This window comes from Anser cygnoides, chromosome 31 (assembly GCF_040182565.1).
Source record: "Anser cygnoides isolate HZ-2024a breed goose chromosome 31, Taihu_goose_T2T_genome, whole genome shotgun sequence".
Lineage (NCBI taxonomy): Eukaryota > Metazoa > Chordata > Aves > Anseriformes > Anatidae > Anser > Anser cygnoides.
The window spans coordinates 190,653-215,788 of NC_089903.1; the positions used below are offsets into that span (position 1 = coordinate 190,653).

The 25,136-nt window shown below is 69.9% G+C and overlaps 2 protein-coding genes across 2 annotated transcripts; both read right to left on the reverse strand.

Annotated features, from left to right (window-relative positions):
- Window positions 1-656: 656 nt before the first annotated feature.
- CHRNB1 (cholinergic receptor nicotinic beta 1 subunit) lies at window positions 657-10,929 on the reverse strand. Its single transcript, XM_066985115.1, has 10 exons — window positions 10,865-10,929; window positions 9,509-9,653; window positions 8,827-8,871; window positions 8,380-8,493; window positions 7,480-7,582; window positions 6,359-6,493; window positions 5,647-5,829; window positions 3,854-4,077; window positions 2,127-2,377; window positions 657-1,080 (listed from the first exon to the last, which is right to left on the reverse strand). The coding sequence occupies exons 1-10, from the start codon at window positions 10,927-10,929 to the stop codon at window positions 657-659; spliced, it is 1,689 nt and encodes a 562-aa protein (XP_066841216.1).
- A 3,020-nt stretch (window positions 10,930-13,949) lies between these two features.
- On the reverse strand, window positions 13,950-21,532 carry FGF11 (fibroblast growth factor 11). Its single transcript, XM_066985277.1, has 5 exons — window positions 20,517-21,532; window positions 19,661-19,770; window positions 17,676-17,779; window positions 16,554-16,752; window positions 13,950-14,118 (listed from the first exon to the last, which is right to left on the reverse strand). Exons 1-5 carry the CDS (start codon window positions 20,702-20,704, stop codon window positions 14,051-14,053), a joined length of 669 nt encoding a protein of 222 aa, XP_066841378.1. The 5' UTR covers window positions 20,705-21,532; the 3' UTR covers window positions 13,950-14,050.
- Window positions 21,533-25,136: the final 3,604 nt, after the last annotated feature.

Here is a 25,136-nt window from a genome sequence, read left to right on the forward strand (position 1 = left end):
AGGTTTGGGGGGGGGGGGGTCTCCACGGGGGGGTCCCAGGTTTGGGGGGGGGCGGGGGGGGGCAGGATTTTTCGGGGGGGGGGTCGGAGGTTTTCGGGGGGGGGGGTCCCAGGTGCCCGGGGGGTCCAAGGTCTCCACGGGGGGGTCCCAGGTTTGGGGGGGGGGGGGGGGCCAGGATTTTTTCGGGGGGGGGGGGGGGGTCGGAGGTTTTCGGGGGGGGGTCCCAGGTGCCTTGGGGGGTGGGGGGGGGGTCCCAGGTTTTGAGGGGGGGGGTCCGAGGTCTCCGTGAGGGGGGTCCCAGATGCCTGGGGGGGGGAATCCAAGGTGTTTTGGGGGGGGGGGGTCAGGTACCCGGGGGGGTCTCAGGTGCCCCGGGGGGGTCTCAGGTGTCCCGGGGGGGGGGGCTCCAAGGTCTTTTTTTTGGGGGGGGGGGGGTCTCAGGTGTCGGGGGGGGGGGTCTCAGGTGCCCGGGGGGGTCTCAGGTGCCCGGGGGGTCTCAGGTGTCCGGGGGGGCTCCAAGGTCTTTTTTTTGGGGGGGGGGTCTCAGGTGTCCGGGGGGGGCTCCAAGGTCTTTTTTTGGGGGGGGGTCTCAGGTGTCCGGGGGGCTCCAAGGTCTTTTTTTGGGGGGGGGGGGTCTCAGGTGCCGGGGGGGGGTCTCAGGTGCCCGGGGGGGGTCTCTCAGGTGTCCGGGGGGGGGGGATCCAAGGTCTTTTTTTGGGGGGGGGGGGTCTCAGGTGTCCGGGGGTCTCAGGTGCCCCGGGGGGGGTCTCAGGTGTCCGGGGGGTCTCAGGTGTCTGGGGGGGGGGCTCCAAGGTCTTTTTTTTTGGGGGGGGGGGGGTCTCAGGTGCCCGGGGGGTCTCAGGTGCCGGGGGGGTCCTCAGGCGTCCGGCGGGGGGCTCCAAGCTCTTTTCGGGGGGGCTCCGTGTGGCGGCGGGGGGGTCACGGGAAGGGCAGCGCCGGGGGCCGGTGCAGGGCCGCATCCAGGAAGGTGCCGAGCGCGGCGCCGCCGGTGAGCGCCAGGAAGGCCCAGAGGAACGCGCGGTCCAGCACCAGCGCCGCGAAGCACCAGGCCTGCCGCAGCTGCACCGCGCACCGCCTCGCACGGGGCTCGCACGGGGCTCGCACGAGGCTCGCACGGGGCTCGCACGAGGTTTTGGGGTCTTGCACGGGGCCGTTGGGGCATGCACGAGGACGGGGGGGCTTGCACGGGGCTTGCACGGGGCCGTTGGGGCATGCACGAGGACAGGGGAGCTTGCACGGGGCTTGCACGGGGCTTGCACGAGGTTTTGGGGTCTTGCACAGGGCCGTTGGGGCATGCACGAGGACGGGGGGCTTGCACGGGGCTCGCACGGGGCTTGCACGAGGCTTGCACGAGGTTTTGGGGTCTTGCACGAGGCCCTTGGGGCGTGCACGAGGACAGGGGGGCTTGCACGGGGCTTGCACAGGGCTCACACGGGGCCAGGGGGGCATGAGGGGGGCTCACAGGGAGTGCACGGGGCCCTTGGGGCTCGCACGGGGCTTGTACAAGGCTTGCACGGGGCTGGGGGGCTTGCACGGGGCTTGCACAGGAGCGGGGGGGCACGAGGGGGGTTGCACGAGGGCTCTCTGGGCGTGCACGGGGCGTGCACGGGGCCACTGGGGTTTGCACGGGGCTTGTGGGTCTCCCACGGGGCTTGTGTGGGGACACGGGAAGCCCTAGGTGGTTGCACGAGGACTTGCACGGGGCCGTTGATGCTTGCCCGGGGCTTGCACAGGGCTGTCGGGGCTTGCACGGGCCTTGCACAACTCCATTGGGGCTCGCACAGGGCTTGCACACAGGTTGCAAACAGCCGTTAGGGCTTGCACGAGGGCTCCTGGTGCACGCACGGGGCCATTGGGGTTTGCACGAGTTTTGCACGGGGCTGTTGGGGGCTTGCACAAGGCTTGCACGGGGCCAGTGGGGCTCGCACGAGGATTGCACGGGGCCATTGGGGCTTGCACGGGGTCCCCGGGGTTTTGCACGAGGCCCACCGTGGTTGCACGGGGCCCACGGGATTTTGCACGGTGGGCTCCCGGGGGTTGCACGAGGACCACGAGGGCTTGCACGAGGGTTTGCACGAGGACGCCGGGGCTTGCACGGGGCTCACCTCCTCGTGCTCCTGCTGCTCCCGCAGGCTCCGCCGCGATGAAGCCGACGGCGGCGGCCGCCTGCCGCAGCTCGGGGGGCAGCGGGGGGCGGGGGGCCCCGGGGGGCCCGGCGGGGACGCCAGGGGGGCGCCGCAGGAAATATTCGTCTGCACCTCGGGGGGGGGCCCACAGAGCCCGGGGGGGGCCCGGGGGGGCTCAGCCCTGGGGGGGGCGCCGCAGCCCCAGCAGGGGGGAGCTGCTGCAGGAAGATCTGGGGGGGGGGGACACATAAAGGGGGGTCAGGGGGATGGTGACAACCCCCCCCAGTGTCCCCCCAGATCCCTGCAAAGGGACGGGGGGGGGGACAGAGGGGATAAGGGGGGGGGGACAAGGGACCCAAAAGGGACCCAAAAGGGACCCAAAAGGGACCTGGTGATCACTGGGGGCCCCAAAAGGGACCCGTGGGACCCAAAATGGACCTGAGGGCACCCAAAAGAGACCCAAAGGGACCCAAAAGGGACCCAGAGACCACCCAGGGGACCCAAAAGGGACCCGAGGGACCCCAAAGGGAACCCAAAAGGGACCCAAAAGGGACCTGGTGACCACCCAGGGGACCCAAAATGGACCTGGGGGCACCCAAAAGGGACCCGAGGGACCCAAAAGGGGACCTAAAAGGGACCCAGAGACCACCCAGAGGACCCAAAATGGACCTGAGGGACCCAAAAGGGGACCCAAAAGGGACCCAAAAGGGACCCGGAGACCACCCAGGGGACCCAAAATGGACCCAAGGGACCCCAAAGGGGACCCAAAAGGGACCCAAAAGGGACCCAGAGACCACCCAGGGGACCCAAAATGGACCCAAGGGACCCCAAAGGGGACCCAAAAGGGACCCGGTGACCCAAAACGGACCTCGGGGCACCCAAAAGGGGACCCAAAAGGGACCCAGTGACCACTGGGGGCCCCAAAAGGGACCCGTGGGACCCAAAAGGGGACCCAAAAGGGACCCAAAAGGGACCCGGAGACCACCCAGGGCACCCAAAATGGACCCGAGGGCCCCAAAAGGGGCACCCAAAAGTGACCTGAGGGACCCAAAATGGACCTGGGGGCACCCAAAAGAGACCCAAAGGGACCCAAAAGGGCCCCAAAAGGGACCCAGAGACCACCCAGAGGACCCAAAATGGACCTGAGGGACTCCAAAGAGACCCAAAAGGGACCCAAAAGGGACCCAGAGACCACCCAGGGGACCCAAAATGGACCCAAGGGACTCAAAAGGGACTCAAAAAGGACCCAAAAGGGACCCAGAGACCACCCAGGGGACCCAAAATGGACCCGAGGGCCCCAAAGGGGACCCAAAAGGGACCCAAAAGGGACCCGGTGACCCAAAACGGACCTCGGGGCACCCAAAAGGGGACCCAAAAGGGGACACAAAAGGGACCCGGTGACCACCCAGGGGACCCAAAATGGACCTGAGGGACTCAAAAAGGACCCAAAAGGGACCCAGAGACCACCCAGAGGACCCAAAATGGACCTGAGGGACCCAAAAGGGGACCCAAAAGGGACCCGGTGACCACTGGGGGCCCCAAAAGGGACCTGAGTGACCCAAAATGGACCTGGGGGCACCCAAAAGAGACCCAAAAGGGACCCGGAGACCACCCAGAGCACCCAAAATGGACCTGAGGGACCCAAAAGGGACCCGGTGACCACCGGGGCCACCCAGGGGTCCCCGTCCTGCCCCCCCCGCCCTCACCCTGTGCACCCAGGGGGGCATGGCGTGGGTGGCGGGCGAGCGGTGGTGCAGGTTGAGGACGCCGACGCTGAGGATGACGCAGAGCGTGAGCAGCACCAGGGTGCCCGTCAGGTAGCGCCCGATGAGCGGCACGGCCAGCGAGGTGGCCGGCACCTTGTCGGCCAGCAGCAGCAGGAACACCGTCAGCGTCAGCAGCGCGAACAGCGACAGCGTCATCTTCTCCCCTGCGGCGCGCGTGCGCGACTGTGTGATGCACCGCAGCGTGCGGCGCTCCCGTGCAATGCAGCGTGCGGCGCTCCCATGCAATGCTCCCGTGCAATGCATCGTGCAGTGCTCCTGTGCAATGCTCTCATGCACTGCATCGTGTGGTGCAGCGTGCGGTGCTCCCGTGCAATGCATCGTGCGGTGCTCCCGTGCAATGCTCCCATGCAATGCTCCCATACGGTGCTCCCGTGCAATGCATCGTGCGGTGCTCCCGTGCGGTGCTCCCGTGCACCGCATCGAGTGGTGTAGCGTGTGGTGCTCCCGTGCAATGCATCGTGCAGTGCTCCCGTGTGGTGCTCCTGTGCAATGCATCGTGCGGTGCTCCCATGCAATGCATCGTGCGGTGCTCCCGTGCAATGCTCCCATGCACTGCATCATGTGGTGCAGCGTGTGGTGCTCCCGTGCAATGCATCGTGCGGTGCAGCGTGTGGTGCTCCTGTGTAATGCTCCCATGCAGTGCTCCCGTGCGGTGCTCCCGTGCAATGCTCCCATGCAATGCTCTCATGCACTGCATCATGTGGTGCAGTGTGCAGTGCTCCCGTGCAGTGCTCCCGTGCAATGCTCCTGTGCAATGCTCCTGTGCACCGCATCGCATGGTGCGGCGTGCGGTGCTCCCGTGTAATGCATCGTGCGGTGCTCCCATGCAATGCTCCTGTGCACTGCATCGAGTGGTGCACCGTGCGGTGCTCCTGTGCAATGCAATGTGTGTTGCTCCTGTGCAATGCTCTTATGCACTGCATCGTGTGGTGCGGCGTGCAGTGCTCCCGTGCAATGCTCCCATGCAATGCTCCCGTGCAATGATCCCGTGCAATGCTCCTGTGCAATGCTCCCGTGCACTGCATCGCGTGGTGCGGCGTGCGGTGCTCCCGTGCAATGCATTGTGCAGTGCTCCCGTGCAGTGCTCCCGAACGGTGCTCCCGTGCAATGCAGCATGCGGTGCTCCCATGCAATGCTCCCGTGCAGTGCTCCTGTGCAGTGATCCCGTGCAATGCTCTCGTGCACTGCATAGTGTGGTGCAGCATGTGATGTCCCCCATGCAAAGCAGCATGCAACGCGGCGTGCAATGCACCGTGCGTTGCATTGTGTGGTGCAGCGTGCAATGCAACGTGCAGTGCTCCCGTGCAATGCTCTCGTGCACTGCATTGAGTGGTGCGGCGTGCGGTGCTCCCGTGCAATGCAGCGTGCAACACGGCACGCAACGCGCCGTGCGTTGTGCACAGCATCGTGCAACGCATCGTGTAATGCATCCTGCAACGCCCCCGTGCAACACATCTTGCGACGCCCGTGTGCAACGCACAGTGCAATGCCCTTGTGCAAGGTGTTGTGCAACACCCCCACGTGCCCCCCGTGCAAACTCTCACACAAACCACGCAAAGTCCACGTGCAAAATGCTTCGGCTGTGCAACACCCCCCACCCCCAAACCCTGCTGTGAATCTGCAACGCCCTGGTGCAAACCCCTCGTGCAACCACACACACACACACACACCCCCGGCCCTTGCACGGGGCCCCCCCCCCTCGTGCAACGCACCGGCGTCGGGGGGCAGGTAGAAGGCGCCGACGGCGAGCAGCGTGATGAGCACGCAGGGCACGAGGACGTTGACGATGTAGAAGAGCGGCTTGCGGCGGATCACCAGGTAGAAGGTGACGTCCTCGTGCGAGCCGGCGGCGTGGTGGCGGCCGTGCCGGTGGCACAGCTCCCACTGCCCGTTCTCTGCACGGCGCCGCCAAGCGTGAGGCCCCGTGCAAAGCCCCCCGTCCTCGTGCAAGGCCCCGTGCACCCGCCCCCCCCCCCAGACGTGTGCAAAGCCCCGTGCAACCCTGCCATCCTTGTGCGAGGCCCCGTGCAACCCCCCAATCCTCGTGCAAGGCCCTGTACAATCCCCCCATCCTCGTGCAAGGCCCTGTGCAACCCCCATCCTCGTGCAGGGCCCCGTGCAACCCCCCGATCCTCGTGCAAGGCCCTGTGCAACCCCCCCATCCTCGTGCAAGGCCCCGTGCAACCCCCCATCCTCGTGCAAGGCCCCGTGCAACCCCCATCCTCGTGCAAGGCCCCGTGCAACCCCCTCCTCGTGCAAGGCCCTGTGCAACCCCCCATCCTCGTGCAACGCCCTGTACAACCCCCTCTCCTCGTGCAACGCCCTGTACAACCCCCCTCTCCTCGTGCAATGCCCTGTGCAACCCCCCTCTCCTCGTGCAAGGCCTCGTGCAACCCCCCATCCTCGTGCAACGCCCCCCCTCACCCTGGAAGGCCTCCGGCAGCACGGCCTGGCCCCCCCGGCGCCCCCCGCCAGGCTGAGCCCCAGCTCGGCCCCGCTGTAGGCGCCCGAGCGGAAGACGAGCGAGCAGTTCTGCCAGTCGAAGGGGAAGTGCGACACCTGGGGGGGGGGGCGGGGGGGGGGTCACCGGCACCCCAAAAATACCCCCAGCCCCCCAACCCCTCTGACCCCCCCCCAAACCCCCCAGCCCCCCAACCCCTCTGACCCCCCCCAAACCCCCCCCGACCTCCCCCAAACCCCCCCAGCCCCCCCCCAACCCCTCTGACCCCCCCCCCAGCCCCCCCCCAGCCCCCCCCCCAACCCCTCTGACCCCCCCCCCAACCCCCCCGACCCCCCTTGACCCCCCCAATCGCCCCCATCCCCCTGTGCCCCCCAGCACCCCCCCCCATCGCCCCCCCCCCAACCAGGACCCCCCCCCCCCCAAATCACCCCCGACCCCCCCATCCGCACGTACCCCCCCCCCCCCAAAACCCCTCTCAGCCCCCCCCCCCAAGCCCCATTTGGGCACAGTGGGACCCCCCAAGACCCCCCCCCCCCCGACCCCCCCCCAGGACCCCCAGCCCCCCCCAGACCCCCCCCAGCCCCCCCCAGGACCCCCCCCCCAAGACCCCCCCAGCCCCCCCGACCTCCCCCAGGACCCCCCAGCCCCCCCAGCCCCCCTCCAGCCCCCCCAACCCCCACCCAGGACCCCTCCCCTCCCCATTTAGGCCCATCCACCCCCCCCAGGACCCCCCAAGACCCCCCAGACCCCCCCGGACCCCCTCCAACCCCCCAGACCCCCCAGGACCCCCAGGACCAGGACCCCCCCCCCCAAGAAGACCCCCCAGACCCCCCCAGGACCCCCTCCAACCCCCTCAGCCCCCCCCCCCCAGAACCCCCCAGGACCCCCCCCAGCCCCCCAGGACCCCCCAGGACCCCCCCAAAACCCCCCCAGCCCCCCCCGGACCCCCTCCAACCCCCAGACCCCCCCAGGCCCCCCCAGGACCCCCCCAAGACCCCCCAGCCCCCCCCCCCCCAGGACCCCCTCCAACCCCCCCCCAGGACCCCCCCGGCCCCCCCCGGCCCCCCCGGCCCCCCCCCCGTACCCGGATGGGGCAGTGGCTGCGGTAGAGGGCGGGGGGCCGCCAGCGCACGGTGCCGTCGGGGGTCACGGCCGCCCACACCCCCAGCGCCACCCCGAACTCGCCGTCATTGCTGGGGGGGGGGGGGGGGGGGGGGGTCCCTCACCACCCCACCCCCCGCCACCAAAGCCCCCCCCCCCCCCCCCCAAGCTCCAACACCCCCAAACCCTCCCGATTTCCCCCCCCATAAAAGCCCCCAAAATCTTCTCCCACTAATCCCCCCCCCAAGACCCCCCCATCTCCCCCAGGACCCCCAGCCCCCCCCAAGACCCCCCATCTCCCCCCAGGACCCCCCAGCACCCCCCAAACCCCCCCAGCCCCCCAACCCCCCAGCCCCCCCAATCCCTCCCAGCCCCCCCAACCCCCCCCCAGCCCCCAGGACCCCCCAGCCCCCCCCAAATCCCCCCAGCCCCCCCCAAACCCCCCCAGCCCCCCCCCCCCAAACCCCCTCAGCCCCCCCCAAATCCCCCCCCCAAACCCCCCCAGCCCCCCCCCCCCAAATCCCCCCAGCCCCCCCAAACCCCCCCAGCCCCCCCCCCAAGCCCTCCAACACCCCCAAAACCCCCTCAACCTCCCCTGAGACCCCCCCCAGACCCCCTAAAACTCCCTCAGCCCCCCTAAAAAACCCAGAGCCCCCCCCCCAGATCCCTAACCCCCCCTCAGGTCCCCCCCACCAACCAGCCCCCCCCCCCCCCCCCAGTTGCCCCCAGCCCCCCCCCCCAACACCCCCAAAAGCCCCCCAACCACCCCCTTAACCCCCCAATCCCCCCTGGACCCCCCCCAATCCCCCCCCAGACCCCCCCAGACCCCCCCAGGACCCCCCCCCAGGACCCCCCCGGCCCCCCCCCGTGCCCCCCCCCCCACCGACTTGTTGTCCAGGACGATGTCGGGCAGCCAGAGGCGCTCGGCCGGCACCCGCAGCACCCCCAGACCCCCGTAGGCCTGGGGGTCCCAGCGCAGCCGGGGGTCCTGCCAGCTCTGGGCGGGGGGCAGAGGTTGGGACCCCCCGGGACCCCCCTCACCCCCCACAGACCCCCCCCCCCCCCAAACCCCATAGACCCCCCCCCCCAAACCCCACAGACCCCCCCCCAAACCCCATAGACCCCCCCCAAACCCAATAGACCCCCCCCCATATGGGCCCATAGACACCCCCAGGACCACCCCCCCCCCAAGACCCCCCCCCAAAGATTCCCCCCCAAAAGACCCCTCCCCAAATCCCCCCCCAAAAGACCCCCCCCCCCCCAAAAAAAGACCCCCCCCCCCCCCAAAAAAAGACCCCCCCCCCAAAAAAAGACCCCCCCCCCCCCGTACCAGATCGAGGTAGACCTTGGTGGTGAGCTCCTCGTTCTTCTCGTCCTGGGGGGGCACCGGGGGGGGGCTGGGACCCCCAGGACCCCCCCCCCCCCCCAAACCCCTTTAGGACCCCCCACCCCCCAGCACCCCCCCCCAACCAGCCTCCCAAGACCCCCCTGGACTCCCCCAACCTTATTTAGGCCCCCAGGACCCCCAAGACCCCCCAGACCCACCGAGCCCCCCGGACCCCCCCCGGACCCCCCCCAGACCCCACGTAGCCCCCCGAGCCCCCAGGACCCCCCCAACCTCCCCAAAGACCCCCTCGACCCCCCCAAAAGACCCCCCCGACCCCCCAAGGCCCCCCGACCCCCCCAGCCCGTTTAGCCCCACCGAGCCCCCCCAAGACCCCCCAGACCCCACGTAGCCCCCCCGAGCCCCCCAGGACCCCCCAGGACCCCCCCCAAGACCCCCAAGGCCCACCCCGACCCCCCAGGACCCCCCAGGACCCCCCAAGACCCCCAAGGCCCCCCCGACCCCCCCAGCCCGTTTAGCCCCACCGAGCCCCCCAAGACCCCCCAAGACCCCACGTAGCCCCCCGAGCCCCCCCGGACCCCCCCAGGACCCCCCCAAGACCCCCCAGAGCCCCCCCAAAGACCCCCCCGACCCCCAAGGCCCCCCCCCCGACCCCCCCCCCCCGTACCAGGCTGACGAGCTGGGCCAGGACCAGCCCCACCCGCACCAGGACCCGGCCGTGGGGGGTGGGCGCGGGGCGGACCCCGGCCCGGTACCGGCCCAGCAGAGCCCCCAGGAGCCGCTCGGGGGGGGGCCGGGGGCCCGGGGGGGCTCTGCGGGAGGACACGGGGGGGAGGGGTCACGCGTGGGGGGGCAGAAATGGGGGGGGGGGGGCAGAGATAAAGGGAGCTGGGGGGGTCACCCGTGGGGGGGGGCAGAAATAAAGGGAGCTGGGGGGGTCACGCGTGGGGGGGGGCAGAGATAAAGGGAGCGGGGGGGTCACGTGGGGGGGGGCAGAGATAAAGGGAGCTGGGGGGTCACGCGTGGGGGGCAGAAATGGGGGGGCAGAAATAAGGGGAGCTGGGGGGGGGGGTCACGCGTGGGGGGGCAGAGATAAAGGGAGCTGGGGGGGGTCACGCGTGGGGGGGGGGCAGAAATAAAGGGAGCTGGGGGGGTCACCCCGTGGGGGGGGGGCAGAGATAAAGGGAGCTGGGGGGGGTCACTCGTGGGGGGCAGAAATGGGGGGGGGGGGCAGAGATAAAGGGAGCTGGGGGGGGTCACGCGTGGGGGGGGCAGAAATAAAGGGAAATGGGGGGGTCACGCGTGGGGGGGCAGAAATGGGGGGGGACAGAGATAAAGGGAGTTGGGGGGGTCACGCGTGGGGGGGCGGAAATAAAGGGAGCTGGGGGGGGTCACGCGTGGGGGGGCAGAAATGGGGGGGCAGAGATAAAGGGAGTTGGGGGTCACGCGTGGGGGGGGGGCAGAAATGAAGGGAGCTGGGGGGGTCACCCGTGGGGGGGCAGAAATAAAGGGAGCTGGGGGGGGGGTCACGCGTGGGGGGGGCAGAGATAAAGGGAGCTGGGGGGGTCACGCGTGGGGGGGGAGAGATAAAGGGAGCTGGGGGGGGTCACCCCGTGGGGGGGGGGCAGAGATAAAGGGAGCTGGGGGGGTCACGCGTGGGGGGCAGAGATAAAGGGAGCTGGGGGGGGGTCACCCGTGGGGGGGGCAGAAATGGGGGGGCAGAAATAAAGGGGGCTGGGGGGGGGGCGAGGGTGTGTTGGGGTCTGGCGTGGGGGGGGGGGGGGGTGAAGGGGGGGTGTCACGCGTGGGGGGGGGGGTCGCGGGGGGGGTGACACGAGGGGAATGGGGGGGGGGGGGGGGGGCAGGTGTCCACTGTCACCCGTGGGAGGGGGATTGGGGAACACATGGGAGGGGGGGCACCGGGCGACACGCGGGGGGGGGGGCTTGGGGTGTCCGTGGGTGACACGCGTGGGGTGGGGGTGGGGGTGGGGGTCGCTGCCCCCCCCCCCCCCCCCCCCGGCACCTACCGAGGGCGACGCAGAGGGCGCAGAGCAGGAGGGCGGCGGCGGGGGCTGCGTGGGGCGCCATGGCCGCTGGGGGGGGGGGGGGGGGGCACGGGGGGGGGGGGGGGGGGGAAGGGACAGCTGGGGGGGAGGGGCGCCGCCACCTGCTCCGGATGTGGGGGAGGGGCGGGGCTGCCCCCCCCCCCCCCCCAAGCAACAGCTGCCTCCGGCTGCACCCCCCCCCCCCCCACGGGTGCCCCCCCCCCCCCGGCCCCATAATTGTCTCCCTGTGGCCCCATAACTGCCCCCCCGGCCCATAACTGCCCCCCCAGCCCCATACCTGCCCCCCATAATTGCCCCCCACCCCATACCTGCCCCTCCCCGCCCCATAACTGCCCCCCAGCCCCATAACTGCCCCCCCCCATAATTACCCCCCCAGCCCCATAACTGCCCCTCCCACCCCATAATTGCCCCCCAGCCCCATACCTGCCCCCCATAATTGCCCCCCCACCCCATACCTGCCCCTCCCGCCCCATAACTGCCCCCCAGCCCCATAACTGCCCCCCATAATTACCCCCCAGCCCCATAACTGCCCCTCCCACCCCATAATTGCCCCCAGCCCCATAACTGCCCCCCCACAACTGCCCCCAGCCCCATACCTGCCCCTCCCGCCCCATAATTGCCCCCCCAGCCCCATAACTGCCCCCCACAACTGCCCCCCAGCCCCATACCTGCCCCTCCCGCCCCATAATTACCCCCTTGCCCCATAACTGCCCCCTCCCACCCCATAATTGCCCCCAGCCCCATAACTGCCCCCTTCAACTGCCCCCCAGCCCCATAACTGCCCCTCCCACCCCATAATTGCCCCCCAGCCCCATAACTGCCCCCCATAATTGCCCCCCCACCCGATACCTGCCCCTCCCACCCCATAATTGCCCCCCCAGCCCCATACCTGCCCCCCCGTAATTGCCCCCCACCCCATACCTGCCCCTCCCGCCCCATAATTACCCCCTGCCCCATAACTGCCCCCCATAATTGCCCCCCCACCCCACACCTGCCCCTCCCGCCCCATAATTACCCCCCCCAGCCCCATACCTGCCCCCCCACAACTGCCCCCCAGCCCCATAACTGCCCCTCCCACCCCATAATTGCCCCCCCAGCCCCATACCTGCCCCCCATAATTGCCCCCCCACCCCATACCTGCCCCTCCCGCCCCATAATTGCCCCCCCAGCCCCATAACTGCCCCCCCACAACTGCCCCCCAGCCCCATAACTGCCCCTCCCACCCCATAATTGCCCCCCCCAGCCCCATAACTGCCCCCCCATAATTGCCCCCCCACCCCATACCTGCCCCTCCCACCCCATAATTGCCCCCCCAGCCCCATAACTGCCCCTCCCACCCCATAATTGCCCCCCCCAGCCCCATAACTGCCCCCCCCCCATAATTGCCCCCCCACCCCATACCTGCCCCTCCCACCCCATAATTGCCCCCCCAGCCCCATAACTGCCCCCCCATAATTGCCCCCCCACCCCATACCTGCCCCTCCCGCCCCATAATTGCCCCCAGCCCCATACCTGCCCCCCCATAATTGCCCCCCCACCCAATACCTGGCCCTCCCACCCCATAATTGCCCCCCAGCCCCATACCTGCCCCCCCACAACTGCCCCCCACCCCATACCTGCCCCTCCCACCCCATAATTGCCCCCCAGCCCCATAACTGCCCCCCATAATTGCCCCCCCACCCCATACCTGCCCCTCCCGCCCCATAATTGCCCCCCAGCCCCATACCTGCCCCCCCACAACTGCCCCCCAGCCCCATAACTGCCCCTCCCCGCCCCATAATTACCCCCCTGCCCCATACCTGCCCCTCCCGCCCCATAACTGCCCCCCAGCCCCATAACTGCCCCCCATAATTACCCCCCCAGCCCCATAACTGCCCCTCCCGCCCCATAATTGCCCCCCAGCCCCATAACTGCCCCCCCACAACTGCCCCCCAGCCCCATAACTGCCCCTCCCACCCCATAATTACCCCCCCAGCCCCAGAACTGCCCCCCTCCAACCCCATAATTGCCCCCCCCAGCCCCATACCTGCCCCCCCATAATTGCCCCCCCACCCCATAACTGCCCCTCCCGCCCCATAATTGCCCCCCAGCCCCATAACTGCCCCCCATAATTGCCCCCCCACCCCATACCTGCCCCTCCCGCCCCATAATTGCCCCCCAGCCCCATAACTGCCCCCCCATAATTGCCCCCCTGCCCCATACCTGCCCCTCCCGCCCCATAACTGCCCCCCAGCCCCATAACTGCCCCCCCACAACTGCCCCCCAGCCCCATACCTGCCCCTCCCGCCCCATAATTACCCCCCAGCCCCATAACTGCCCCCCCATAATTACCCCCCCAGCCCCATAACTGCCCCTCCCGCCCCATAATTGCCCCCCAGCCCCATACCTGCCCCCATAATTGCCCCCCACCCCATACCTGCCCCTCCCGCCCCATAATTACCCCCCAGCCCCATACCTGCCCCCCCCCGCCCCAAAACAGCCCCCCCGGCTCAGGTACAAACGTGGTTTATTGAGAGGGCGGGGCCCTGCCCGCGGGGGGGGGGGCGGGGCTACAGCTGTCAATCATGCGGGGAAGGGGGCGGGGCCCGCGACGGGGGCGGGGCCTTATTGCTGCCGGTGGGGGCGGGGCTCGCACAGTGTCGGGGTCGTAGAAAAGGCCGCGGGGGCGGGGCCAGCCGAGAGGGGGCGTGGCCAGCCGTGAGGGGGCGTGGCCAGCCGAGAGGGGGGCGTGGCCAGGCGAGAGGGGGCGTGGCCAGCCGAGAGGGGGCGGGGCCGGCCGAGAGGGGGCGGGGCCAGCCGAAGGGGGCGTGGCCGGCCGAGAGGGGGCGTGGCCAGCCGAGAGGGGGCGTGGCCAGGCGGGAGGGGGCGTGGCCAGCCGAGAGGGGCGGGGCCGGCCGAGAGGGGGCGTGGCCAGCCGGGAGGGGGCGGGGCTCGTGAGGCGCGAGGGAGGGGCCGTGGGGGGCTCGTGCCCCCACGTGCCAGAAGGGGGGGGGGGGGGGGGGGGGGGTTGATGGGTGCCCCCCCCCCCCGGGTGTCAGTGCAGGGGGGCCGTGGTGCCCCCATGAGTGTATGGGGGGGGGGGGGGGGTCACAGGTCAGAGGTCACAGGTGGGGGTCAGAGGTCACAGGTCGTCGGGGGTGGGGCTACGTGGCCTCCGGGGGCCCCGGGGGCTCCTCCACCTCGTGCAGGGACGGCTCCCGGTACAGCGCCACTGGGGGGCGGGAAACGGGGGGGGTGAGGGCAGGGCCCCCCCCGGGGAAGGTGCCCTGCCCCCTCCCCCCCCCCCCCCCCCCCGAGCAGCTGCAGCAGAAAGTGCCCACACCCCTCATACCCCCCCCCCAATACCCTCCATGCCCCCCCAGCCCCATGCCCCCCATACCCCCATGACCCCCTGAACCCCTGACCTCCCCATGACCCCCTGACCCACCTGTGACCTCCCCCTGACCCCCACGCCCCCGCGCCCCCACCCTCGAGCAGCTGCGGCAGGAAGTGCCCGTACCCCCCATGACCCCCCATGACCCCGTGCCTCCCCATGACCCCCCCATGACCCCCAATATCCCCCCATGACCTCCATGACCTCCCCCTGACCCCCGACCCCCCCCCCATGCCCCCGCGCCCCCACCCTCGAGCAGCTGCGGCAGGAAGTGCCCGTACCCCCCAAGACCCCCCATGACCCCGTGCCTCCCCATGACCCCCTAACCACTCCATGACTCCCGACCCCTGAACTCCCCCTGACCCCCCGACCTCCCCCTGACCCCCCACGCCCCCACGCCCCCACCCTCGAGCAGCTGCGGCAGGAAGTGACCCCCATGCCCCTCCCCGACCCCATGCCCCCCGGACCCCATGACCCCCCCATGACCCCATGACCCCCCATGACCCCCTGACCTCCCCATGACCCCCCCCGACCACCCCCCCATGACCCCGCGCCCCCACCCTCGAGCAGCTGTGGCAGGAAGTGCGCGGCCACCATGCCCCCCGGACCCCATGACCCCCCATGACCCCATGACCCCTCATGACCCCATGCCCCCCCATGACCCCCTGACCTCCCCCGACCCCCACGCCCCCGCGCCCCCACCCTCGAGCAGCTGCAGCAGGAAGTGCCCGTACACCCCAAGACCCCCCATGACCCCGTGCCTCCCCATGACCCCCTAACCACTCCATGACCCCCTGACCCCTGACCTCCCCTTGACCCCATGACCCCCCATGACCCCCTGACCTCCCCTGACCTCCCGACCCCCCCCATGCCCCTGCGCCCCCACCCTCGAGCAGCTGCAGCAGGAAGTGCGCGGCCACCATGTCCCCCGGACCCCATGACCCCCCATGACCCCATGACCCCCCATAACCCCATGACCCCTCATGACCCCCTGACCCCCCCCCATGACCCCGCGCCCCCACCCTCGAGCAGCTGCGGCAGGAAGTGCGCGGCCACCATGCCCCCCGGACCCCATGACCCCCCATAACCCCATGACCCCCCTGACCCCCTGACCTCCCCCTGACCCCCCGACCCCCCCCCCGGACCCCCCCCACGCCCCCGCGCCCCCACCCTCGAGCAGCTGCGGCAGGAAGTGCGCGGCCACCATGCCCCCCGGACCCCATGACCCCCCTGACCCCATGACCCCCCATGACCCCCCATGACCCCATGACCCCCTGACCTCCACCTGACCCCCTGACCCCCCCCCCCATGACCCCGCACCCCCACCCTCGAGCAGCTGTGGCAGGAAGTGACCCCTATGCCCCCCGGACCCCATGACCCCCCATGACCCCATGACCCCCCCGACCCCCTGACGCCCTGACCTCCCCATGACCCCCTGACCCCCCGACCTCCCCATGACCCCCCCCACGCCCCCGCGCCCCCACCCTCGAGCAGCTGCGGCAGGAAGTGCGCGGCCACCATGCCCCCTGGACCCCATGACCCCCCATGACCCCATGACCCCCCATGACCCCCTGACCCCCTGACCCCCCGACCCCCTGACCTCCCCCGACCCCCCCACGCCCCCACGCCCCCACCCTCGAGCAGCTGCGGCAGGAAGTGCGCGGCCACCATGCCCCCGGACCCCATGACCCCCCATGACCCCCTAACCGCTCCATGACCCCCGACCCCTGACCTCCCCATGACCCCCCCGACCCCCCCGGACCCCCCCACGCCCCCGCGCCCCCACCCTCGAGCAGCTGCGGCAGGAAGTGCGCCCCCATGCCCCTCCCCAACCCCATGACCCCCCCCCATGACCCCATGACCCCCTGACCTCCTGACCTCCCCATGACCCCCTGACCTCCCCGTGACCCCCGACCTCCCCATGCCCCCCCCCCCACGCCCCCGCGCCCCCACCCTCGAGCAGCTGCGGCAGGAAGTGCGTGGCCACCATGCCCCCCGGACCCCATGACCCCCCATGACCCCATGACCCGCCATAACCCCATGACCCCCCCTGACCCCATGACCCCATGCCCCCCATGACCCCCTGACCCCCCCGACCCCCCCACGCCCCCGCGCCCCCACCCTCGAGCAGCTGCGGCAGGAAGTGCGCGGCCACCGTGCCCCCAGACCCCATGACCCCCCATGACCCCATGACCCCCATGACCTCCTGACCTCCCCATGACCCCCTGACCTCCCCATGACCCCCGACCACCCCCATGCCCCCGCGCCCCCACCCTCGAGCAGCTGCGGCAGGAAGTGCGCGGCCGCCTTGTCCTTGCGCACGCGGTGCCCGGCCATGGGCCGCCCGTGCCGGTCCAGCCCCAGGTACCAGGCGCGCCCCGAGCGCCGCTGCCGGTACAGGGCCGAGGCGTAGAGCACGTGCGAGCCCTCGAACACCCCCTCCTTGAAGCGGCACTCGGCCGTGAAGTGCTCCTGGGGGGGCACGGGGGGGCCATAAATAATGGGGGGGGGTCATAAATGATGGGGGGGTCAGAGATAATGGGGGGCACATAATGGGGGACGAGCCCTCGAACACCCCCTCCTTGGGGCGGCACTCGGCCATGAAGTGCTCCTGGGGGGGGCACGGGGGGTCATAAATAATGGGGGGGGTCATAAATGATGGGGGGGGTCATAAATGACGGGGGGGGTCATAAATAATGGGGGGGGGGCACATAATGAGGGAGTCGTGTCATGGGGGGCACATAATGGGGGATGAGCCCTCGAACACCCCCTCCTTGGGGCGGCACTCGGCCGTGAAGTGCTCCTGGGGGGCACGGGGGGCATAAATAATGGGGGGGGGTCATAAATAATGGGGGGGTCATAAATGATGGGGGGGGTCATAAATAATGGGGGGGTCAGAGATAATGGGGGTCAGAGATAATGGGGGGGTCACAGATAATGGGGGGGGTCACAGATAATGGGGGGGGGGTCACAGATAATGGGGGTCACAGATAATGGGGGGTCACAGATAATGGGGGGGTCAGAGATAATGGGGGGGGGTCACAGATAATGGGGGGGTCCTGGGTATTACGGGGACGTCCCAGATACTGGGGGGGGGGGGCAGATGCTGGGGAGGGGGGCCAGATAACGGGGGGGGGGCGGTTGCGGATACCGGGGGTCGGATACCGGGGGGGGTCCCAGATACTGGAGGGGGGGTCCCAGATACTGGAGGGGGGTCCCGATACCGGGGGGATCCTCAAATAACGAGGGGGGTTCCCGTGGGGAGGTCCCAGACCCCAGGGGTCCATGGAGGGGGGGGGGGGTCTGCCGTAGGGGGGTGCCGGAGGGGGGGGGGGGGGGGGGGTCCCGGGGTGTCTCGGGGGGGTCTCGGGGGGGGTCCCGGGGGGGGCACTCACGGAGGCGTAGACGAGCCCGGCGCCGTTCATGGCCACGTAGCGCCCGGCGCGGGTGCCCTGGATGGCCACCACGCGCAGCCCCACCGGGATCAGGTTGAAGAGCGCTGGGGGGGGGGGGCGCGGGGTGACGCAGCGGGACCCCCCGGGGAACCCCAGTGCATCCCCAGTAACCCCCAGTACATCCCCAGTAACCCCCAGTGCATCCCCAGTAACCCCCAGTACATCCCCAGTGCTCCCCAGTCCAGCCCCAGTAACCCCCAGTGCATCCCCAGTAACCCCCAGTCCATCCCCAGTGCCCCCCAGTCCAGCCCCAGTGCCCCCCAGTACCTCCCAGTGCCCCCCAGTGCATTCCCAGTGTCCCCCAGTGCCCCCCAGCATGTCCCAGTGCCCCCCAGTCCAGCCCCAGTGCCCCTCAGTCCAGCCCCGGTGCCCCCCAGTCCATCCCCAGTAACCCCCATGCCAGCCCCAGTGCCCCCCAATACATTCCCAGTATCCCCAGTGCCCCCCAGCACCTCTCAGTACCCCCCAGTACATTCCCAGTATCCCCCAGTGCCCCCCAGCACCTCCCAGTGCCCCCAGTGCATTCCCAGTGTCCCCCAGTGCCCCCCAGCATGTCCCAGTGCCCCCCAGTCCAGCCCCAGTGCCCCCCAGTGCCACCCAGTACATTCCCAGTGCCCCCCAGCACCTCCCAGTGCCCCCCAGTACATCCCCAGTATCCCCCAGTGCCCCCCAGTCCATCCCCAGTGCCCCCCAGTACATTCCCAGTATTCCCCAGTGCCCCCCACCTCCCAGTGCCCCCCAGTACATCCCCAGTATCCCCCAGTGCCCCCCAGTCCATCCCCAGCACCCCCAGTACATTCCCAGTATCCCCCAGTGCCCCCCCACCTCCCAGTGCCCCCCAGTACCTTTCCAGTGCCCCCCAGTCCATCCCCAGTGCCTCCCAGTCCATCCTCAGTAACCCCCAGTCCATCCCCAGCACCCCCCAGTACATTCCCAGTATCCCCCAGTAACCCCCAACACCTCCCAGTGCCCCCAGTACCTTTCCAGTGCCCCCAGTCCATCCCCAGTGCCCCCCAGTCCATCCCCAGTAACCCCCAGTCCATCCCCAGCACCCCCCAGTACATTCCCAGTATCCCCCAGTAACCCCCAACACCTCCCAGTGCCCCCAGTACCTTTCCAGTGCCCCCCAGTACATTCCCAGTATCCTCCAGTACATTCCCAGTATCCCCCAGTGCCCCACAGCTGCTCCCAGTGCCCCTGTCAGGCCCCGCCCCGGGCCCCACCCCCGCCCTGCCAGGCCCCGCCCCCGCCCCACCAAGCCCCGCCCCCGCCCACTCAGGCCCCGCCCCCTCCCAGCCCCGCCCCTCCCTGCACGGTGCCAGGCCCCGCCCCCGCCCCACCAGGCCCCTCCCCCGCCCCTCACTGCCAGGCCCCGCCCCCCGCCCCCGAAGCCCCGCCCCCGCCCCCTCCCCACCGGGCCCCGCCCCCTCCCCACCCAAGCCCTGCCCTCGCCCCACGCAGGCCCCGCCCCCCGCCCCCAAGCCCCGCCCCCTCCCCACCCAAGCCTCGCCCCCCGCCCCCGAAGCCCCGCCCCTCACCGCTAGGCCCCGCCCCCGCCCCCCGAAGCACCGCCCCCTTCCCCCGAAGCCCCGCCCCCGCCCACCCAAGCCCCGCCCCTCACCCCCAGGCCCCGCCCCTCCCCACCCAAGCCCCGCCCCTCACTGCCAGGCCCCGCCCCCTCCCACCCAAGCCCCGCCCCTCACTGCCAGGCCCCGCCCCTCCCACCAGGCCCCGCCCCCTCCCCACCCAAGCCCCGCCCCTCACTGCCAGGCCCCGCCCCTCCCACCCGGCCCCGCCCCCTCCCACCCAAGCCCCGCCCCTCACTGCCAGGCCCCGCCCCCTCCCACCCAAGCCCCGCCCCTCACTGCCAGGCCCCGCCCCCTCCACCAGGCCCCGCCCCCTCCCACCCAAGCCCCGCCCCTCACTGCCAGGCCCCGCCTCCTCCCAGGTGCCGTCCAGGCGCCCGTCGGGGCCCATGTGCAGGAAGTGGCCGTGCCCGCAGCGCAGCCTCGCCACCGCCCCCGCAGCTGCGGCTCTGGGGGGGGGGTCGGGGGGTCGGGGTCAGGGGTGGGGGGGGCAAAGGGGACCCCGGATGCCCCGCCCCCTCCCCCCAGCCCCCCAATGACCCCCCCCCCCCCAGTCTCAATGCCCCCCCCAAGTCCAAATTCCCCCCATGCCACCCCCCCCCCAACAGCCTCCCACCTGGTCCTCTTCCCACCCCCACCCCCATTCCCTGCCCCCCCCCCCCAGGCTCCCATCACCCCCCCATCACCCCCCCAAGTCCCCCCCAACCCCCCATCACCCCCCAAGCAGTCCCCCCCACCCCCAACCCCCCATTATCACCCCCCAACCCCCCCAAACCCCCATCACCCCCCAAGCAGCCCCCCAAACCTCCCCTCACCCCCCAACCCCCCCCCCCAATTCCCCCCAACCCCCCATCACCCCCATCCGGAAAACCCCCATCACCCCCCCGGAACCCCCCCATCACCCCCAAGCAGTCCCCCCCAACCCCCCATTATCACCCCCCAACCCCCCCCCAAACCCCATCACCCCCCAAGCAGCCCCCCAAACCTCCCCTCACCCCCCCCAACACCCCCAGACCCCCCCCAATTCCCCCCCCCCCCCCAACCCCCCAAACCCCATCACCCCCCCATCATCCCCCCAAACCCCCATCACCCCCCAAGCAGCCCCCCCAAACCTCCCCCCCCACAACCCCCGACCCCCCCCCAATCCCCCCCCCCCCCTACCCCCCCCCCCCCCCCAAAAGCCCCCCCCCCTCACCGGGGGGTTTCTCCCGGGGCGCCGGCGGCGGCCGCAGCCCCGCACTTTGGCGACGAGGCCGCGGAGCTGCTGCTGGCACAGCGAGGGGGGCCGGGGGCGCCCAGGGGGCGCTGGGGGCCGGGGGGCGGCTGGGGGGCACCTCCCGGCCCCCGGCGCTGCCGGATCAGGGAGCTGGCCAGCGCCGCCATGGCTGCACCGCCAAGGGGGGGGGGCGAGGGGGCTCGCACGAGGGCGACTGCACGCCTTGCACGAGGATCAGGCGCCTTGCACGAGGATCAGGCGCCTGGCACGAGGGCGATCGCACGGCTTGCACGAGGATCAGGCGCCTTGCATGAGGATCAGGCGCCTTGCACGAGGATCAGGTGCCTTGCACGAGGATCAGGTGCCTTGCACGAGGCCAGGTGCCTTGCACGAGGCGATCGCACGGCTTGCACGAGGATCAGGCGCCTGGCACGAGGGCGATCGCACGGCTTGCACGAGGATCAGGCGCCTGGCACGAGGGCGATCGCACGGCAATCACACGCCTTGCACAGGGGCGATCGCACGGCTTGCACGAGGGCGGCCGCACGGCAATCACAAGGCTTGCACGAGGGCGATTGCACGCCTTGCACGGCAACCACGTGCCTTGCACGAGGGCGGTCGCGCGGCAATCGCACGCCTTGCACAGCGGTGATCGCACGGCTTGCACGAGGGCGATTGCGCAGCAATCACGCCTTGCACGAGGGTGATCGCACGGCTTGCACGAGGGTGATCGCACAGCAATCGCACGCCTTGCACGAGGGTGATCGCACGGCTCGCACGGCAATTGTGCACCTTGCACCAGGGCAATTGCACGGCTTGCACGGCAATCGCACACCTTGCTCGGGGGCGATTGCACGCCTTGCACGAGGGTGATCGCACGTTGCACGGCAATTGTGCACCTTGCACCAGGGCAATTGCACGGCTTGCACGGCAATCGCACGCCTTGCACGGGGGCGATTGCACGGCTTGCACGAGGGCTCCACGCACCCGGATTGGGGGGGCCCGGGGGCGGGGGTCACAAGGAGGGGGTGGGGGTCACGGGGGAGGAGGGGGGTCACGCCGGGGGCCCTCGCACGTGGGGAGCGCACAAGAGCCCCGCGCCTTGCACGAGGGGCTCTTGCACAAGCGGGGGGGGCTCTCTCCGGGGGGGGGGGGGGCAGCGCGGCGGGGGGAGGAGGAGGAGGATGGGGGGATGAAGGCTCCCGAGCGCGCGACGCGGGGTGGGGGTGGGGAATCCCGGCTGGGGGGGGGGGGGGGGGGCGCTGGGGGGGCTGGGGGGCCTGGGGGGCTGGGGGGCTGGGGGGTCCCGGCCGCCTGGGTCCCGCCGAGGGGGTGCGTGGAGGGGGGGAGGGAGCGCGGGAGGCCCCACGCGCACGCGCGGGAGCGGCGCATGCGCGAGCACGGGGGGGGGGAGATGGAGGCTCCGCCCCCCCGCCCCCCCCCACCCCGGTCCCGCCCCGGTGCAGCCCCGGTTTGGTCCCGGTTTGTGCCGGTGCAACCCGGGTGCGAGCCCAGTGCGAGCCCAGTTTGTTCCCAGTGCAAGCCCAGTTTGTTCCCGGTGCAATCCCAGTTTGCTCCCAGTGCAAGCCCAGTTTGCTCCCAGTGCAAGCCCAGTGCAAGCCCAGTGCAATCCCAGTTTGTTCCCGGTGCAATCCCAGTCTGCTCCTGGTGCAATCCCAGTTTGTTCTTGGGGCAACCCCAGTGCAAGCCCAGTGCAATCCCAGTTTGTTCCCGGTGCAATCCCAGTTTGTTCCCAGTGCAATCCCAGTTTGTTCCCAGTGCAATCCCAGTTTGTTCCCGGTGCAATCCCAGTTTGTTCCCGGTGCAATTCCAGTTTGTTCCCAGTGCAATCCCAGTTTGTTCCCGGTGCAATCCCAGTTTGTTCCCGGTGCAATTCCAGTTTGCTCCCGGTGCAATCCCAGTTTGTTCTTGGGGAAACCCCAGTGCAATCCCAGTGCAATCCCAGTTTGTTCCCAGTGCAATCCCAGTGCAATCCCAGTTTGTTCCCAGTGCAAGCCCAGTTTGTTCTTGGTGCAACCCCAGTGCAATCCCAGTGCAATCCCAGTTTGTTCCCGGTGCAATCCCAGTGCAATCCCAGTTTATTCCCAATGCAATCCCAGTTTACTCCCGGTGCAATCCCAGTTTGCTCCCGGTGCAATCCCAGTTTGTTCCCAGTGCAATCCCAGTTTGTTCCCGGTGCAATCCCAGTTTGCTCCCGGTGCAATCCCAGTTTGCTCCCGGTGCAATCCCAGTTTGTTCTTGGGGAAACCCCAGTGCAATCCCAGTGCAATCCCAGTTTGTTCCCAGTGCAATCCCAGTGCGAGCCCAGTGCAATCCCAGTTTGCTCCCAGTGCAATCCCAGTGCAAGCCCAGTTTGTTCCCGGTGCAATCCCAGTGCAAGCCCAGTTTGCTCCCAGTGAAATCCCAGTTTGTTCCCGGTGCAATCCCAGTTTGTTCCCAGTGCAATCCCAGTGCGAGCCCAGTGCAATCCCAGTTTGTTCCCAGTGCAATCCCAGTGCAATCCCAGTTTGTTCCCAGTGCAAGCCCAGTTTGTTCTTGGTGCAACCCCAGTGCAATCCCAGTGCAATCCCAGTTTGTTCCCGGTGCAATCCCAGTGCAATCCCAGTTTATTCCCAATGCAATCCCAGTTTACTCCCGGTGCAATCCCAGTTTGCTCCCGGTGCAATCCCAGTTTGTTCCCAGTGCAATCCCAGTTTGTTCCCGGTGCAATCCCAGTTTGCTCCCGGTGCAATCCCAGTTTGCTCCCGGTGCAATCCCAGTTTGTTCTTGGGGAAACCCCAGTGCAATCCCAGTGCAATCCCAGTTTGTTCCCAGTGCAATCCCAGTGCGAGCCCAGTGCAATCCCAGTTTGCTCCCAGTGCAATCCCAGTGCAAGCCCAGTTTGTTCCCGGTGCAATCCCAGTGCAAGCCCAGTTTGCTCCCAGTGAAATCCCAGTTTGTTCCCGGTGCAATCCCAGTTTGTTCCCAGTGCAATCCCAGTGCGAGCCCAGTGCAATCCCAGTTTGTTCCCAGTGCAATCCCAGTGCAATCCCAGTTTGTTCCCAGTGCAAGCCCAGTTTGTTCTTGGTGCAACCCCAGTGCAATCCCAGTGCAATCCCAGTTTGTTCCCGGTGCAATCCCAGTGCAATCCCAGTTTATTCCCAATGCAATCCCAGTTTACTCCCGGTGCAATCCCAGTTTGCTCCCGGTGCAATCCCAGTTTGTTCCCAGTGCAATCCCAGTTTGTTCCCGGTGCAATCCCAGTTTGCTCCCGGTGCAATCCCAGTTTGTTCCCAGTGCAATCCCAGTTTGTTCTTGGGGCAACCCCAGTGCAATCCCAGTCTGTTCCCAGTGCAATCCCAGTTTGTTCCCGGTGCTACCCCAGTTTGCTCCCAGTGCAATCCCAGTTTATTCCCAAACACAACCCCAGTTTGCTCCCATTGCAGTCCCATTGCAACCCCAGTTTGCTCCCAGTCCAACCCCGCCCCGGCCGTGGCCCCGCCCCCAGGAGCAGCGCAGCCAATGGGGACGCAGCGGTACCCAGAGGCGTTCCCATGGCAACGCCCGCCCACCCCCCCAGGCCCCGCCCCCACCCCAGGCCCCGCCCCCCCCCGCCCCCCCCCCGCGGCGGAAGGACGAGCCGACCCCCCCGGAGTCTCCGCTGCTGTATTTACAAGAATTTCGCCGTTTCTCTCTTTTTTTCTTTTTTCGTGTTTTTTTTTTAAAAACGCCCCCGGGGCCGCCCCCTCCCCCCCCCCCGCCCCTCCCCCCCCAACAACTCCGCGGGGCCCCGCCCATCGCGAGGCCCCGCCCCCCCCCCCTCCCCTTAGCGGCCCCCCGGGAATAAAAATAGATGCTCTCGGGGTGGGGGAGGGGACGCGTCGCCATGGTAACCGCGGGGGGGGGGGGAACCAGCCTTGGAGACGGGGTTGCCGTGGCAACCGGTGACGTCGCCGTGGCAACCGTCACCGGGGCGGGGGGAGGCGTCGCCTTGGCAACGGGGGGGGGCGGGGCCGTTGCTATGGCAGCGGGGGTTGGGAACCTGCAGGGGACGCGGTCGCCATGGCAACCGGCCGGGGGGGGGGATGGGGTCGCCATAGCAACCGGCCCGGTGCTCCCCCTCCCCGGCCCGATGGGTCGCCATGGCAACCGGCCGGGGGATGGGGGTCGCCATAGCAACCGGCCCGGTGCTCCCCCTCCCCGGCCCGATGGGTCGCCATGGCAACCGGCCGGGGGATGGGGTCGCCATAGCAACCGGCCCGGTGCCCCTCCTCCCCGGCCCGATGGGTCGCCATGGCAACCGGCCGGGTGCCCCCCTCCCGTCTCCATAGCGACCGCCTCCCCCCCCCCGTCGCCATGGCAACCGGGGGATGCTGGGGGGGGGCACCGCCATCTTCGTCAGCCATCTCGGGTGGCGCCGGCGGCCATCTTGGCACCGGGGGGGGGGGGGGGGGGGGGGTTAGACTGGGGGGGGGGGGTGGGGGGGTCCCGGCCCCCCCCCCTCGTGTCCCCCCTCCCCCCCCCGGACCCCAAAACTGCTGCGTTTGGCACAATTTTCTTTGTACAGAAAGCGCGAAAGAAATTAAAGGGGGGGGGGCA